Genomic DNA, 13322 nt, shown 5'->3' on the forward strand with positions numbered 1-13322 from the left:
GTGTGTCACAGCCAACAGTCAGTTCTCAGTATCCAAACCAAAAGTCAGTTCTCTGCAACCTGCAGCCAACATTCTGTTCTCAGTATCCCACTGCCAAGAGTCTGTTCTCAGTATGCCACAGCCAACAGTGTGTTATCAGGATCCCACAGCCACAGTAATTTCTCAGTATCCCTCTGCCAACAATCAGTTCTCAACTTCTCACCACAGAGAGTCTGGTTTCAGCGTCCCACAGCCAACATTCAGTTTTCAGCATCCATACACAAAATGCAGTTCTCAGCAACCTGCACCCGGCATTCTGTTCTCAGTATCCCACTGCCAACAGTCTGTTCTCAGCATCCTACAGCCAACAGAAAGTTCTCAGCATCCCATAACCAACAGTAAATTCACAGCATCCCACAGGAAACTGTCAATACTCAGCAACTCAACACAGTCAGTTCTCAGCATCTGACAGCCAACAATCAATACTCAGCATCTCACAATAGTCAGTCTCAGCTTCCAACAACACAGTCAGTTATTAGCATCCCACAACCAACAGAAAGTTCTCAGCATCCCATAGCCAAGAGTCGGTTCTCAGAATCTCACAGCCAAGAGTTAGTTCACAGCATCTCACAGCCAACAGCCAGTTCTCAGCATAGCAAATTCAACAGTCAGATCTCAGCGTCCCACAGCCAACACTCAGTTCTCAGCATCCCACAACCAACAGTCAGTTCTCTGCATCCACTAGCCCACAGTCAGTTCTCAGCTTCACACCACCAAAAGTCAATTCTCAGATTTCCGCAACCAACAGTCAGTTCTCAGCATCCCACAGACAAGAGTCAGTTCTCAGCTTCTCGAACCAACCGTCTGTTCTCAGCGTCCCACAGCCATCATTCATTTCTTAGCATCTCACTGCCATCATTCATTTCTCAGCATCTCACAGCCAACAGTCAATTCACTGTGTGTCACAGCCAACAGTCAGTTCTCAGCATCCACACCCAAAAGTCAGTTCTCAGCAACCTGCAGCCAACATTCTGTTCTCAGTATCCCACAGCCAACAGTGTGTTCTCAGGATCCCACAGCCACAGACATTTCGCAGCATCCCTCTGCCAACAGTCAGTTCTTAGCTTCTCACCACAGACAGTGTGGTTTCAGCGTCCCACAGCCAACATTCAGTTTTGAGCATCCAGACACAAAAGGAAGTTCTCAGCAACCTGCAGCCAGCATTCGGTTCTCAGTATCCCACAGACAAGAGTCAGTTCTCAGCATCCCACAACCTACAGAAAGTTCTCAGCTTCCCACAACACAGTCAGTTCTCAGCAACCCACAGCCAACAGTCAGTTCTCAATGTCCCAACTCCGTCAATCAGTTCTCACCATCTCACAGCCAACAGTCAATGCTCAGTATCTCACAACAGTCAGTTCTCAGATTCCCACAACACTGTCAGTGATCAGTAACCCACAGCCAACAGTCAGTTCTCAGCGTCCCACATCCATCAATCCGTTCTCAGCATCTCACAGCCAACAGTCAGTTCTCAGCGTCACAAATCCAACAGTCACTTCTCAGCGTCCAACAGCCAAGGGTCTGTTCTCAGCATCTCACAACCAACAATAAGTTCTCACCATTCAACAACCAACAGTCTGTTCTCAGCATTCCACAACCAACAGTCAGTTCTCAGCATCTCAAAGCCAACAGTCAATTCTCAGTGTCCCACAACCAACAGTCTTTTCTCAGGATCGCACTCCCAACATTCAGTTCTCAGCATCTCACAACCAACAATAAGTTCTCACCATTCAATAACCAACAGTCTATTCGTAGCATTCCACAACCAACATTCAGTTCTCATCATCGCACAGACAAAAGTCAGTTTTCAGCTTCCCCGAACCAGTCTGTTCTCATCATCCCACAGCCATCATTCATTTCTCAGCATCTCACTGCCACCATTCAGTTCTCAGCATCCCACATCCATCAATCCGTTCTCAGCATCCCACAGCCAAATGTCAGTTCTCAGAATCTCACAGCCAACAGTCAGTTCTCAGCATCCCACAGCCAAGAGTCAATTCTCGAAATCTCACTCCCAACAGTCAGTTCTCAGCATCTGACAACCAACAATCAGTTCTCACCATTCAACAACCAACAGTCTATTCTCAGCATTCCACAGCCAACTGTCTGTTCTCAGCATTCCACAGTCAAGAGTCAGTGATGACCTACCCACAGCCACCAGTCAATTATCAACGTCCAACTGCCTAAAGTCAGTTCTCCATGTTCCACAACCAACAGTCATTTCTCTTCATCTCACAGCCAACAGTCAGTTCTAAGCGTCCCACAGCCAACAGTCAGTTGTCAGTGTCTCACAGCCAAGAGGCAGTTCTCAAAATCCCACAGCCAACATTTAGTCTCAGTGTCCCAAAGCCATCAGTCAGTTCTCAGCAACCCACAGCCAACATTCAGTTATCAGCATCCAACTGCCTAAAGTCAGTTCTCAGCGTCCCACAACCAACAGTCAGTTCTCAGCATGTCACGGCCAACATTCAGCTCTCAGCATCCCACAGCCAACTGTCAGTTCTCAGCTTCCCACAACCAACCATCTGTTTTCAGCGTCCCACAGCCAACAGAATGTTCTCAGCATCTTACAGCCATCATTCGTTTCTCAGCATCCCACATCCAACAGAAAATTCTCAGCATCCCACAGCCAAGAGTCGGTTCTCAGAATTTCACAGCCAAGAGTTAGTTAACAGCATCTCACAGCCAACAGCCAGTTCTCAGCATCCCACAACCAACAGTCATTTCTCTGCATCCACTAGCCCACAGTCAGTTCTCAGCTTCACACCACCAAAAGTCAATTCTCAGATTTCCGCAACCAACAGTCAGTTCTCAGCATCCCACAGACAAGAGTCAGTTCTCAGCTTCTCGAACCAACCGTCTGTTCTCAGCGTCCCACAGCCATCATTCATTTCTCAGCATCTCACTTCCATCATTCATTTCTCAGCATCTCACAGCCAACAGTCTACTTACTGTGTGTCACAGCCAACAGTCAGTTCTCAGCATCCACACCCAAAAGTCAGTTCTCAGCAACCTGCAGTCAACATTCTGTTCTCAGTATCCCACAGCCAACTGTCAGTTCTCAGCTTCCCACAACCAACCATCTGTTTTCAGCGTCCAACAGCCAACAGAAAATTCTCAGCATCCCACAGCCAAGAGTCGGTTCTCAGAATCTCACAGCCAAGAGTTAGTTGACAGCATCTCACAGCCAACAGCCAGTTGTCAGCATTGCAAATTCAACAGTCAGATCTCAGCGTCCCACAGCCAACAGCCAGTTCTCAGCATTGCAAATTCAACAGTCAGATCTCAGCGTCCCACAGCCAACAGTCAGTTCTCAGCATCCACACCCAAAAATCAGTTCTCAGCAACCTGAAGCCAACATTCTGTTCTCAGTATCCCACAGCCAACAGAAATTTCTCAGCATCCCTCTGCCAACAGTCAGTTCTCAGCTTCTCACCACAGAGAGTCTGGTTTCAGCGTCCCACAGCCAACATTCAGTTTTCAGCATCAACACACAAAAGGCAGTTCTCAGCAACCTGCAGCCAGCATTCTGTTCTCAGTATCCCACAGCAAAGAGTCAGTTCTCAGCATCCCACAAACAACAGAAATTTCTCAACTTCCCACAACACAGTCAGTTCTCACCAACCCACAACCAATAATCAGTTCTCACCGTCCTACAACCAACAGTCTATTCTCAGCATTCAACAGCCAACAGTCAGTTCTCAGCTTCGCACATCCAACATTCAGTTCTCAGCATCCCACATCCATCAATCCGTTCTTAGCATCTCTGAGCCAACAGTTAGTTCTCAGCGTCACAAATCCTAGTCAGTTCGCAGCATCCCACAGCCAACATTCAGTTATCAGCATCCAACTGCCTAAAGTCAGTTCTCAACGTCCCACAACCAACAGTCAGTTCTCAGCATGTCACGGCCAACATTCAGCTCTCAGCATCCACATCCAACTGTCAGTTCTCAGACTATCACATCCAACAGTCTGTTCTCAGCATCCACACACAAAAGACAGGTCTCAGAAACCCGCAGCCAACATTCTGTTCTCAGCATCCCACAGTGAAAAGCCAGTTCTCAGTTTCACACCACCAAAAGTCAGTTTTCAGTATCCCACAGCCAACAGAATGTTCTCAGCATCTCACAGCCATCATTCATTTCTCAGCATCCCACAGCCAACAGAAAGTTCTCAGCATTGCAAACTCAACAGTCAGATCTCAGCGTCCCACAGCCAACAGTCATTTCTCTGCATCCCCTAGCCCACAGTCAGTTCTCAGCTTCACACCACCAAACGACAATTCTCAGCATCCCGCAACCAACAGTCAGTTCTCAGCATCTCACAGCCAACAGTCAGTTCTCAGCATCCCACAGACAAGAGTCAGTTCTCAGCTTCCCCGAACCAACCGTCTGTTCTCAGCGTCCCACAGCCATCATTCATTTCTCAGCATCTCACAGCCAACAGTCAATTTACTGTGTGTCACAGCCAACAGTCAGTTCTCAGCATCCACACCCAAAAGTCAGTTCTCAGCAACCTGCATTCAACATTCTGTTCTCAGTATCCCACAGCCAACAGTGTGTTCTCAGGATCCCACAGCAACAGAAATTTCTCAGCATCCCTCTGCCAACAGTCAGTTCTCAGCTTCTCACCACAGAGAGTCTGGTTTCAGCGTCCCACAGCCAACATTCAGTTTTCAGCATCAACACACAAAAGGCAGTTCTCAGCAACCTGCAGCCAGCATTCTGTTCTCAGTATCCCACAGCCAACAGTGTGTTCTCAGTATCCCACAGCCAACTGTCAGTTCTCAGCTTCCCACAACCAACCATCTGTTTTCAGCGTCCAACAGCCAACAGAATGTTCTCAGCATCTTACAGTCATCATTCGTTTCTCAGCATCCCACAGCCAACAGAAATTTCTCAACTTCCCACAACACAGTCAGTTCTCACCAACCCACAACCAATAATCAGTTCTCACCGTCCTACAACCAACAGTCTATTCTCAGCATTCAACAGCCAACAGTCAGTTCTCAGCTTCGCACATCCAACATTCAGTTCTCAGCATCCCACATCCATCAATCCGTTCTTAGCATCTCTGAGCCAACAGTCATTTCTCAGCATCACAAATCCTAGTCAGTTCGCAGCATCCCACAGCCAAGAGTCTGTTCTCAGCATCCCACAGCCAACAGTCAGTTCTCAGGATCTCACAGCCAACAGTCAATTCTCGAAATCTCACTCCCAACAGTCAGTTCTCAGCATCCCACAGCCAACAGTCAATTCTCAAAATCTCACTCCCAACAGTCAGTTCTCAGCATCTGACAACCAACAATCAGTTCTCACCATTCAACAACCAACAGTCTATTCTCAGCATTCCACAGCCAACTGTCTGTTCTCAGCATTCCACAGTCAAGAGTCAGTGATGACCTACCCTCAGCCACCAGTCAATTATAAAAGTCCAACTGCCTAAAGTCAGATCTCAATGTTCCACAACCAACAGTCATTTCTCTTCATCTCACAGCCAACAGTCAGCTCTAAGCGTCCCACAGCCAACAGTCAGTTGTCAGTGTCTCACAGCCAAGAGGCAGTTCTCAGAATCCCACAGCCAACATTTAGTCTCAGTGTCCCAAAGCCAACAGTCAGTTCTCAGTAACCCACAGCCAACATTCAGTTATCAGCATCCAACTGCCTAAAGTCAGTTCTCAACGTCCCACAACCAACAGTCAGTTCTCAGCAACTCACGGCCAACATTCAGCTCTCAGCATCCCACATCCAACTGTCAGTTCTCAGCTTCCCACAACCAACTATCTGTTTTCAGCGTCCCACAGCCAACAGAATGTTCTCAGCATCCCACAGCCAAGAGTCGGTTCTCAGAATCTCACAGCCAAGAGTTAGTTCACAGCATCTCACAGCCAACGTCCAGTTCACAGCATTGCAAATTCAACAGTCAGATCTCAGCGTCCCACAGCCAACAATCAGTTCTCAGCATCCACACCCAAAAATCAGTTCTCAGCAACCTGAAGCCAACATTCTGTTCTCAGTATCCCACAGCCAACAGTATGTTCTCAGGATCCCACAGCAACAGAAATTGCTCAGCATACCTCTGCCAACAGTCAGTTCTCAGCTTCTCGCCACAGAGAGTCTGGTTTCAGCGTCCCACAGCCAACATTCAGTTTTCAGCATCAACACACAAAAGGCAGTTCTCAGCAACCTGCAGCCAGCATTCTGTTCTCAGTATCCCACAGCAAAGAGTCAGTTCTCAGCATCCCACAAACAACAGAAATTTCTCAACTTCCCACAACACAGTCAGTTCTCACCAACCCACAACCAATAATCAGTTCTCACCGTCCTACAACCAACAGTCTATTCTCAGCATTCAACAGCCAACAGTCAGTTGTCAACTTCGCACATCCAACATTAGTTCTCAGCATCCCACATCCATCAATCCGTTCTTAGCATCTCTGAGCCAACAGTCAGTTCTCAGGATCTCACAGCCAACAGTCAGTTCTCAGCATCCCACAGCCAACAGTCAATTCTCTGCATCACCCAGCCCACAGTCAGTTCTCAGCTTCACACCACCAAAAGTCAGTTCTCAGCATCCCACAGCCAACAGTCAATTCTCAGGATCTCACTCCCAACAGTCAATTCTCAGCATTTCACAGCCAACAGTCAGTTCTCAGTATCCCACAGACAAATCAGTTCTCAGGTTCACCGACCCAACCGTCTGTTCTCAGCGTCCCACAGCCATAATTCATTTCTCAGCATCTCACTGCCATCATTCATTTCTCAGCATCTCACAGCCAACAGTCAATTCACTGTGTGTCACAGCCAACAGTCAGTTCTCAGTATCCAAACCAAAAGTCAGTTCTCTGCAACCTGCAGCCAACATTCTGTTCTCAGTATCCCACTGCCAAGAGTCTGTTCTCAGTATGCCACAGCCAACAGTGTGTTATCAGGATCCCACAGCCACAGTAATTTCTCAGTATCCCTCTGCCAACAATCAGTTCTCAACTTCTCACCACAGAGAGTCTGGTTTCAGCGTCCCACAGCCAACATTCAGTTTTCAGCATCCATACACAAAATGCAGTTCTCAGCAACCTGCACCCGGCATTCTGTTCTCAGTATCCCACTGCCAACAGTGTGTTCTCAGGATCCCACAGCCACAGACATTTCGCAGCATCCCTCTGCCAACAGTCAGTTCTTAGCTTCTCACCACAGACAGTGTGGTTTCAGCGTCCCACAGCCAACATTCAGTTTTGAGCATCCAGACACAAAAGGAAGTTCTCAGCAACCTGCAGCCAGCATTCGGTTCTCAGTATCCCACAGACAAGAGTCAGTTCTCAGCATCCCACAACCTACAGAAAGTTCTCAGCTTCCCACAACACAGTCAGTTCTCAGCAACCCACAGCCAACAGTCAGTTCTCAATGTCCCACATCCGTCAATCAGTTCTCACCATCTCACAGCCAACAGTCAATGCTCAGTATCTCACAACAGTCAGTTCTCAGATTCCCACAACACTGTCAGTGATCAGTAACCCACAGCCAACAGTCAGTTCTCAGCGTCCCACATCCATCAATCCGTTCTCAGCATCTCACAGCCAACAGTCAGTTCTCAGTGTCACAAATCCAACAGTCACTTCTCAGCGTCCAACAGCCAAGGGTCTGTTCTCACCATTCAACAACCAACAGTCTGTTCTCAGCATTCCACAACCAACAGTCAGTTCTCAGCATCTCAAAGCCAACAGTCAATTCTCAGTGTCCCACAACCAACAGTCTTTTCTCAGGATCGCACTCCCAACATTCAGTTCTCAGCATCTCACAACCAACAATAAGTTCTCACCATTCAATAACCAACAGTCTATTCGTAGCATTCCACAACCAACATTCAGTTCTCATCATCGCACAGACAAAAGTCAGTTTTCAGCTTCCCCGAACCAGTCTGTTCTCAGCATCCCACAGCCATCATTCATTTCTCAGCATCTCACTGCCACCATTCATTTCTCAGCATCTCACAGCCAACAGTCCATTCACTGTGTGTCACAGCCAACAGTCAGTTCTCAGCATCCACACCCAAAAGTCAGTTCTCAGCAACTTGCAGCCAGCATTCTGTTCTCAGTATCCCACAGCCAAGAGTCAGTTCTCAGCATCCCACAACCAACAGAAAGTTCTCAGCTTCCCACAACACAGTCAGTTCTGAACAACCCACAGGCAACAGTCAGTTCTCAGCATCCCACATCCATCAAACAGTTCTCAGCATCCCACAGCTAACAGTTAATGCTCAGCATCTCACAACAGTCAGTTCTCAGCTTCCAACAACACAGTCAGTTCTGAACAACCCACAGGCAACAGTCAGTTCTCAGCATCCCACATCCATCAATCCGTTCTCTACATCTCACAGCCAACAGTCAGTTCTCAGCGTCACAAATCCAACAGTCAGTTCTCAGCGTCCCACAGCCAAGGGTCTGTTCTCAGCATCCAACAGCCAGCAGTCAGTTCTTAGCATCTCACAGCCAACAGTCATTTCTCAGCTTCTCACAACCAACCTTCTGTTTTCAGCGTCCAACAGCCTACAGAATGTTCTCAGCATTTCACAGCCATCATTCATTTCTCAGCATCCCACATCCAACAGAAAATTCTCAGCATCCCATAGCGAAGAGTCAGTTCTCAGCATCTCACAGCCAACAGCCAGTTCTCAGCCTCTCACATCCAACAGTCAGTTCTCAGCATCCACACACAAAAGACAGTTCGCAGAAACCTGCAGCCAACATTCTGTTCTCAGTATCCCACATCCAACAATCTGTTCTCAGCATCCCACAGCTAACAGCCAGTTCTCAGCTTCACACCACCAAAAGTCAGTTCTCAGTATCCCACAGCCACAGTTCAGGCTTCCCAGAACCAACCGTCTGTTCTCAGCGTCCCAGAGCCAATGGAATGTTCTCAGCATCTCACAGCCATCATTCATTTCTCAGCATCCCACAGCCAACAGAAAGTTCTCAGCGTTCACAGCCAAGAGTCATTTCTCAGCATCCAACAGTCAACAGTAATTTCTCAGCATTCCACAGCCAACAGTCAGTTCTCAGAAACCCACAGCTAACAGACAGTTCTCAGAAACCCATAGCCAACAGTCAGTTCTCAGCATCCCACAGCCAACAGTCAGTCCTCCGCGTCCCACAGCCAACAGTCAGTTCTCAGCTTCCCACACACAACATTCAGTTCTCATCAACCTGCTGCCAACAGTTTGTTTTCAGCTTCCCTCAGCCAACACTCAGTTCTCAGCATCTGACATCCAACAGTCAGCTCTCAGAATCCCACAACCAGCAGTCAGTTCTCAGAATCCCACAGCCAACCATCAGCTCTCATCATCTCACATCCAACAGTCAGTTCTCAGAATCCCATAGCCAACAGTCAGTTCTCAGTTCCCACATCCAACAGTCAGTTCTCAGCGTCCAACAGCCAACAGTCAGTTCTTAGCTTGCCAGAACCAACTGTCTGTTCTCAGCGTCCCACAGCCAACAGTCAGTTCTCAGCCTCTCACATCCAACAGTCAGTTCTCAGCATCCACACACAAAAGACAGGTCGCAGAAACCTGCAGCCAACATTCTGTTCTCAGTATCCCACAGCCAACAATCTGTTCTCAGCATCCCACAGCTAACAGCCAGTTCTCAGCTTCACACCACCAAAAGTCAGTTCTCAGTATCCCACAGCCAACAGTCAGTTCAGGCTTCCCAGAACCAACCGTCTGTTCTCAGCGTCCCACAGCCAATGGAATGTTCTCAGCATCTCACAGCCATCATTCATTTCTCAGCATCCCACAGCCAACAGAAAATTCTCAGCGTTCACAGCCAAGAGTCAGTTCTCAGCATCCAACAGTCAACAGTCAGTTCTCAGTGTTCCACATTCAACAGTCACTTCTCAGAAACCCATAGCCAACAGTCACTTCTTAGCATCCCACAGCCAACGGTCAGTTCTCAACTTCCCAGAACCAACCGTCTGTTCTCAGCGTCCCACAGCCAACACAATGTTGACAGCATCTCACAGCCATCATTCATTTCTCAGCATCCCACAATGAACAGTCTATTCTCTGCATCTCACAGCAAACAGTCAGTTCTCTGCCTCTCACATCCAACAGTCAGTTCTCAGCAACAGACAGACAACAATCAATTCTCAGCATTGCAAATCCAACAGTCGGATCTCAGCATCCCACAGCTAACAGTCAGTCCTCCGCGTCCCACAGCCAACAGTCCGTTCTCAGCTTCCCACACACAACATTCAGTTCTCAGCATCCCTCAGCCAACAGTTTGTTATCAGCATCCCTCAGCCAACAGTCAGTTCTCAGCATCTCTCAGCCAAGAGTCAGCTCTCAGAATCCCACAACCAGCAGTCAGTTCTCAGAATCCCACAGCCAACCATCAGTTCTCATCATCTCACATCCAACTGTCAGTTCTCAGCATCCCACAGCCAATGGAATGTTCTCAGCATCTCACAGCCATCATTCATTTCTCAGCATCCCACAGCCAACAGAAAGTTCTCAGCGTTCACAGCCAAGAATCAGTTCTCAGCATCCAACAGTCAACAGTCAGTTCTCAGCGTTCCACAACCAACAGTCAGTTCTCAGTTCCCACATCCAACAGTCAGTTCTCAGCGTCCGACAGCCAACAGTCAGTTCTTAGCTTGCCAGAACCAACCGTCTGTTCTCAGCATCCACACACAAAAGACAGGTCGCAGAAACCTGCAGCCAACATTCTGTTCTCAGTATCCCACAGCCAACAATCAGTTCTCAGCATCTCACAGCCAACAGTCAGTTCTCAGTACTGCAAATCCAACAGTCAGTCATCAGCGTCCCACAGCCAACATTCAGTTCTCAGCAACCTGCTGCCAACGATCTGTTCTCAGCATCCCTAAGACAACAGTCAGTTCTTAGCATCTCACAGCCAAGTTTCAGTTCTCAGCATCTCTCAGCCAAGAGTCAGCTCTCAGCATCCCACAACCAGCAGTCAGTTCTCAGTTTCCCACAACCAACATTCAGTTCACAGCTTCCCAAAGCCAAAAGTCAGTTCTCAGTTTCCCACTGCCAACAGTCAGTTCTCAGTGCCCCACATCATACAGTCAGTTCTCAGCATCCCACAGCCAACATTCAGTTGTCAGCATCTTACAGCCAAGAGTCAGTTATCAGTGTTGCACAGCCAACAGTCTGTTCTCAGCATGCCGCAGCCAACAGAAAATTCTCAGCATCCCACTGCCAACAGTCAGTTCTCAGCTTCTCCCCACAGACAGTCAGTTCTCAGCATCCCACAGCCAACATTCATTTCTCAGCGTCCGACTGCTAACAGTCAGTTCTCAGCGTCCCACAGCGAATGGTCAGTTCTCAGTGTCGCATATCCAACAGTCAGATCTCAGCATCCCACAGGCAACATTCAGTTCTCAGCATCTCACAGCCAAGAGTCACTTATCAGAGTTGCACAGCCAATAGTCTGTTCTCAGCATCCCCAGCGAACAGAATATTCTCAGCATCCCACTGCCAACAGTCAGTTCTCAGCTTCTCCCCACAGACAGTCTGTTATTAGCATCCCTTAGCCAACACTCAGTTCTTAGCATCTCACAGCCAAGATTCAGTTCTCAGCATCTCTCAGCCAAGAATCAGCTCTGAGAACCCCACAACCAACAGTCTATTCTCAGCATTCCACAGCCAACTTTCAATTCTCAGCATCCAACTGCCAACAGTCAGTTCTCAGCACCCCACAGCCAAAAGTCAGTTCTCAGCTTCCCAGAACCAACAGTCATTTCTCAGCATCTCATATCTATTAGTCATTTCTCAACGTACCACTGCCAACTGTCTGTTTTCACCTCCAACATTCATTTCTCAGCATCCTACATCCAACATTTAGTTATTTGCATCCCACACCCTACAGTCAGTTCTCAGCATACCAAAGCCAACAGTCTTGTTCTAATTGTTCCACAGCCAAGAGTCAATTCACATTCCCACAGCCAAGAGTCAGTTCTCACCATCTCACAGCAAAGAGTCAGCTCTCAGCATCTTATTTCCAACTTTTAGTTCTCAGCTACCCACAGCCAACCATCACTTCTCAGCATCTCACAGCCAACAGTCAGTTCTCACCATCTCACACCCAAATCTTTTTTCAGTGTCCTACAGTCAACAGTCAGTTCTCAGCGTCCCACAGCCAACAGTCAATTCTCAGTGTTCCACTGCCAACATTCTGTTCTCACTGTGCCACAGACAACTGTCTGTTCTCAGTAACCAATGACCATTACATCAGGCAAATGGAGTGATTTTGAGATCCACACACTGCTCACCATCCATGCGGAGAAAACTAAACCACCACTTATCGGGCACCATGAGGGATGTATTGGGTAGCTCAAAAAATGAGTGACAAGGCTTTGCTCTGATGAATAGGAAGTTTAAATGCCTGCGTAGGAAATATCTCCATGTAAATTACCAGAGTGGTTGGATTCGCAGTGGGGCGATTGGACTGGCCATATTTTGTGCAGAGCTAGCTGGGCACAATCCATTCAGCCCACCCAGTAGCGCTATGGAGCAACATGGAGGTTGCATTGTTCCCTGATGTGGTTCCAGCTGCGTCTCCCTCCTCCAGCAGCACACCTCATGCCGGGATCCTGAGTGGCATGGAAACCGAGCACAGCATACAGGACCTGTGCCTCAAGAGCAAACAGGTTCTCATGATCAATAAATTTTGTCATGTGTCTTGTAAGTGTGCCTTCCCATAAAGAGCAGAATTACTAATGTATCTGTGCTCCATTGCTTACCAGGGTACCAGCCACCTAAGAGGAGACAGAGACCTCCCAAGGCACAAGGGGTGACCCAGGAGGTGAGGGAGATGTTACACTCAATGAACCGTGATGATGTGGAGAGGGAGTACATTCAGCAGGAGGTGCAGAGGGCCCTGGCAGAACGGATGAAGAGTGAGGCACAGGAGGCGGAGATCGCAGCATGTGAAGCGGACAGACGTTCCCAGTCAGAGGAGATGGCAGGATTTGGACAAATGTTCAAAGATTTCCAACAGGAAATGCAGAACCAGGCCTCACTCATGAGGGACATGATGACTCTAATGCAGTGATTCTCAACCATTTCCTCTCCACTCACGGACCACTTTAAATACCACTTACGTTTTCATAAAAGTTCCCAGCACTAATTCTTGCATAACAAAGACCTCGAGTCAGGATAACACCCCTCCACAACTATCTTCTCAGGCCAAGCCAATTTTGAATCCAATTGATCAAGCCATGGTTTCCATGTATCTTAATCTTCTAAATTAGCATACCATGAAATAT

General features: G+C 47.9%; 1 protein-coding gene across 1 annotated transcript; it reads left to right on the forward strand.

Annotated features, from left to right (window-relative positions):
- The first annotated feature begins 5496 nt into the window (after positions 1-5496).
- On the forward strand, positions 5497-11341 carry LOC138737297 (serine-rich adhesin for platelets-like). Its single transcript, XM_069888051.1, has 7 exons — positions 5497-5652; positions 5738-7207; positions 7341-8200; positions 8310-8502; positions 8571-9473; positions 9663-10672; positions 10768-11341. Exons 1-7 carry the CDS (start codon positions 5497-5499, stop codon positions 11339-11341), a joined length of 5166 nt encoding a protein of 1721 aa, XP_069744152.1.
- Positions 11342-13322: the final 1981 nt, after the last annotated feature.

The sequence above is a fragment of the Narcine bancroftii genome, chromosome 6 (genome assembly GCF_036971445.1).
Source record: "Narcine bancroftii isolate sNarBan1 chromosome 6, sNarBan1.hap1, whole genome shotgun sequence".
NCBI lineage: Eukaryota > Metazoa > Chordata > Chondrichthyes > Torpediniformes > Narcinidae > Narcine > Narcine bancroftii.

Coding starts and splice junctions, on each gene's coding strand:
- LOC138737297 (XM_069888051.1), top strand. CDS start 5,497: ATGTTCCACAACCAACAGTCATTTCTCTTCATCTCACAGCCAACAGTC. Junction 5,653..5,737: donor TCAGTGTCCCAAAGCCAACA/GTCAGTTCTCAG, acceptor CACAACCAACAG/TCAGTTCTCAGCAACTCACG. Junction 9,474..9,662: donor TCAGCGTCCAACAGCCAACA/GTCAGTTCTTAG, acceptor AGCATCCCACAG/CTAACAGCCAGTTCTCAGCT.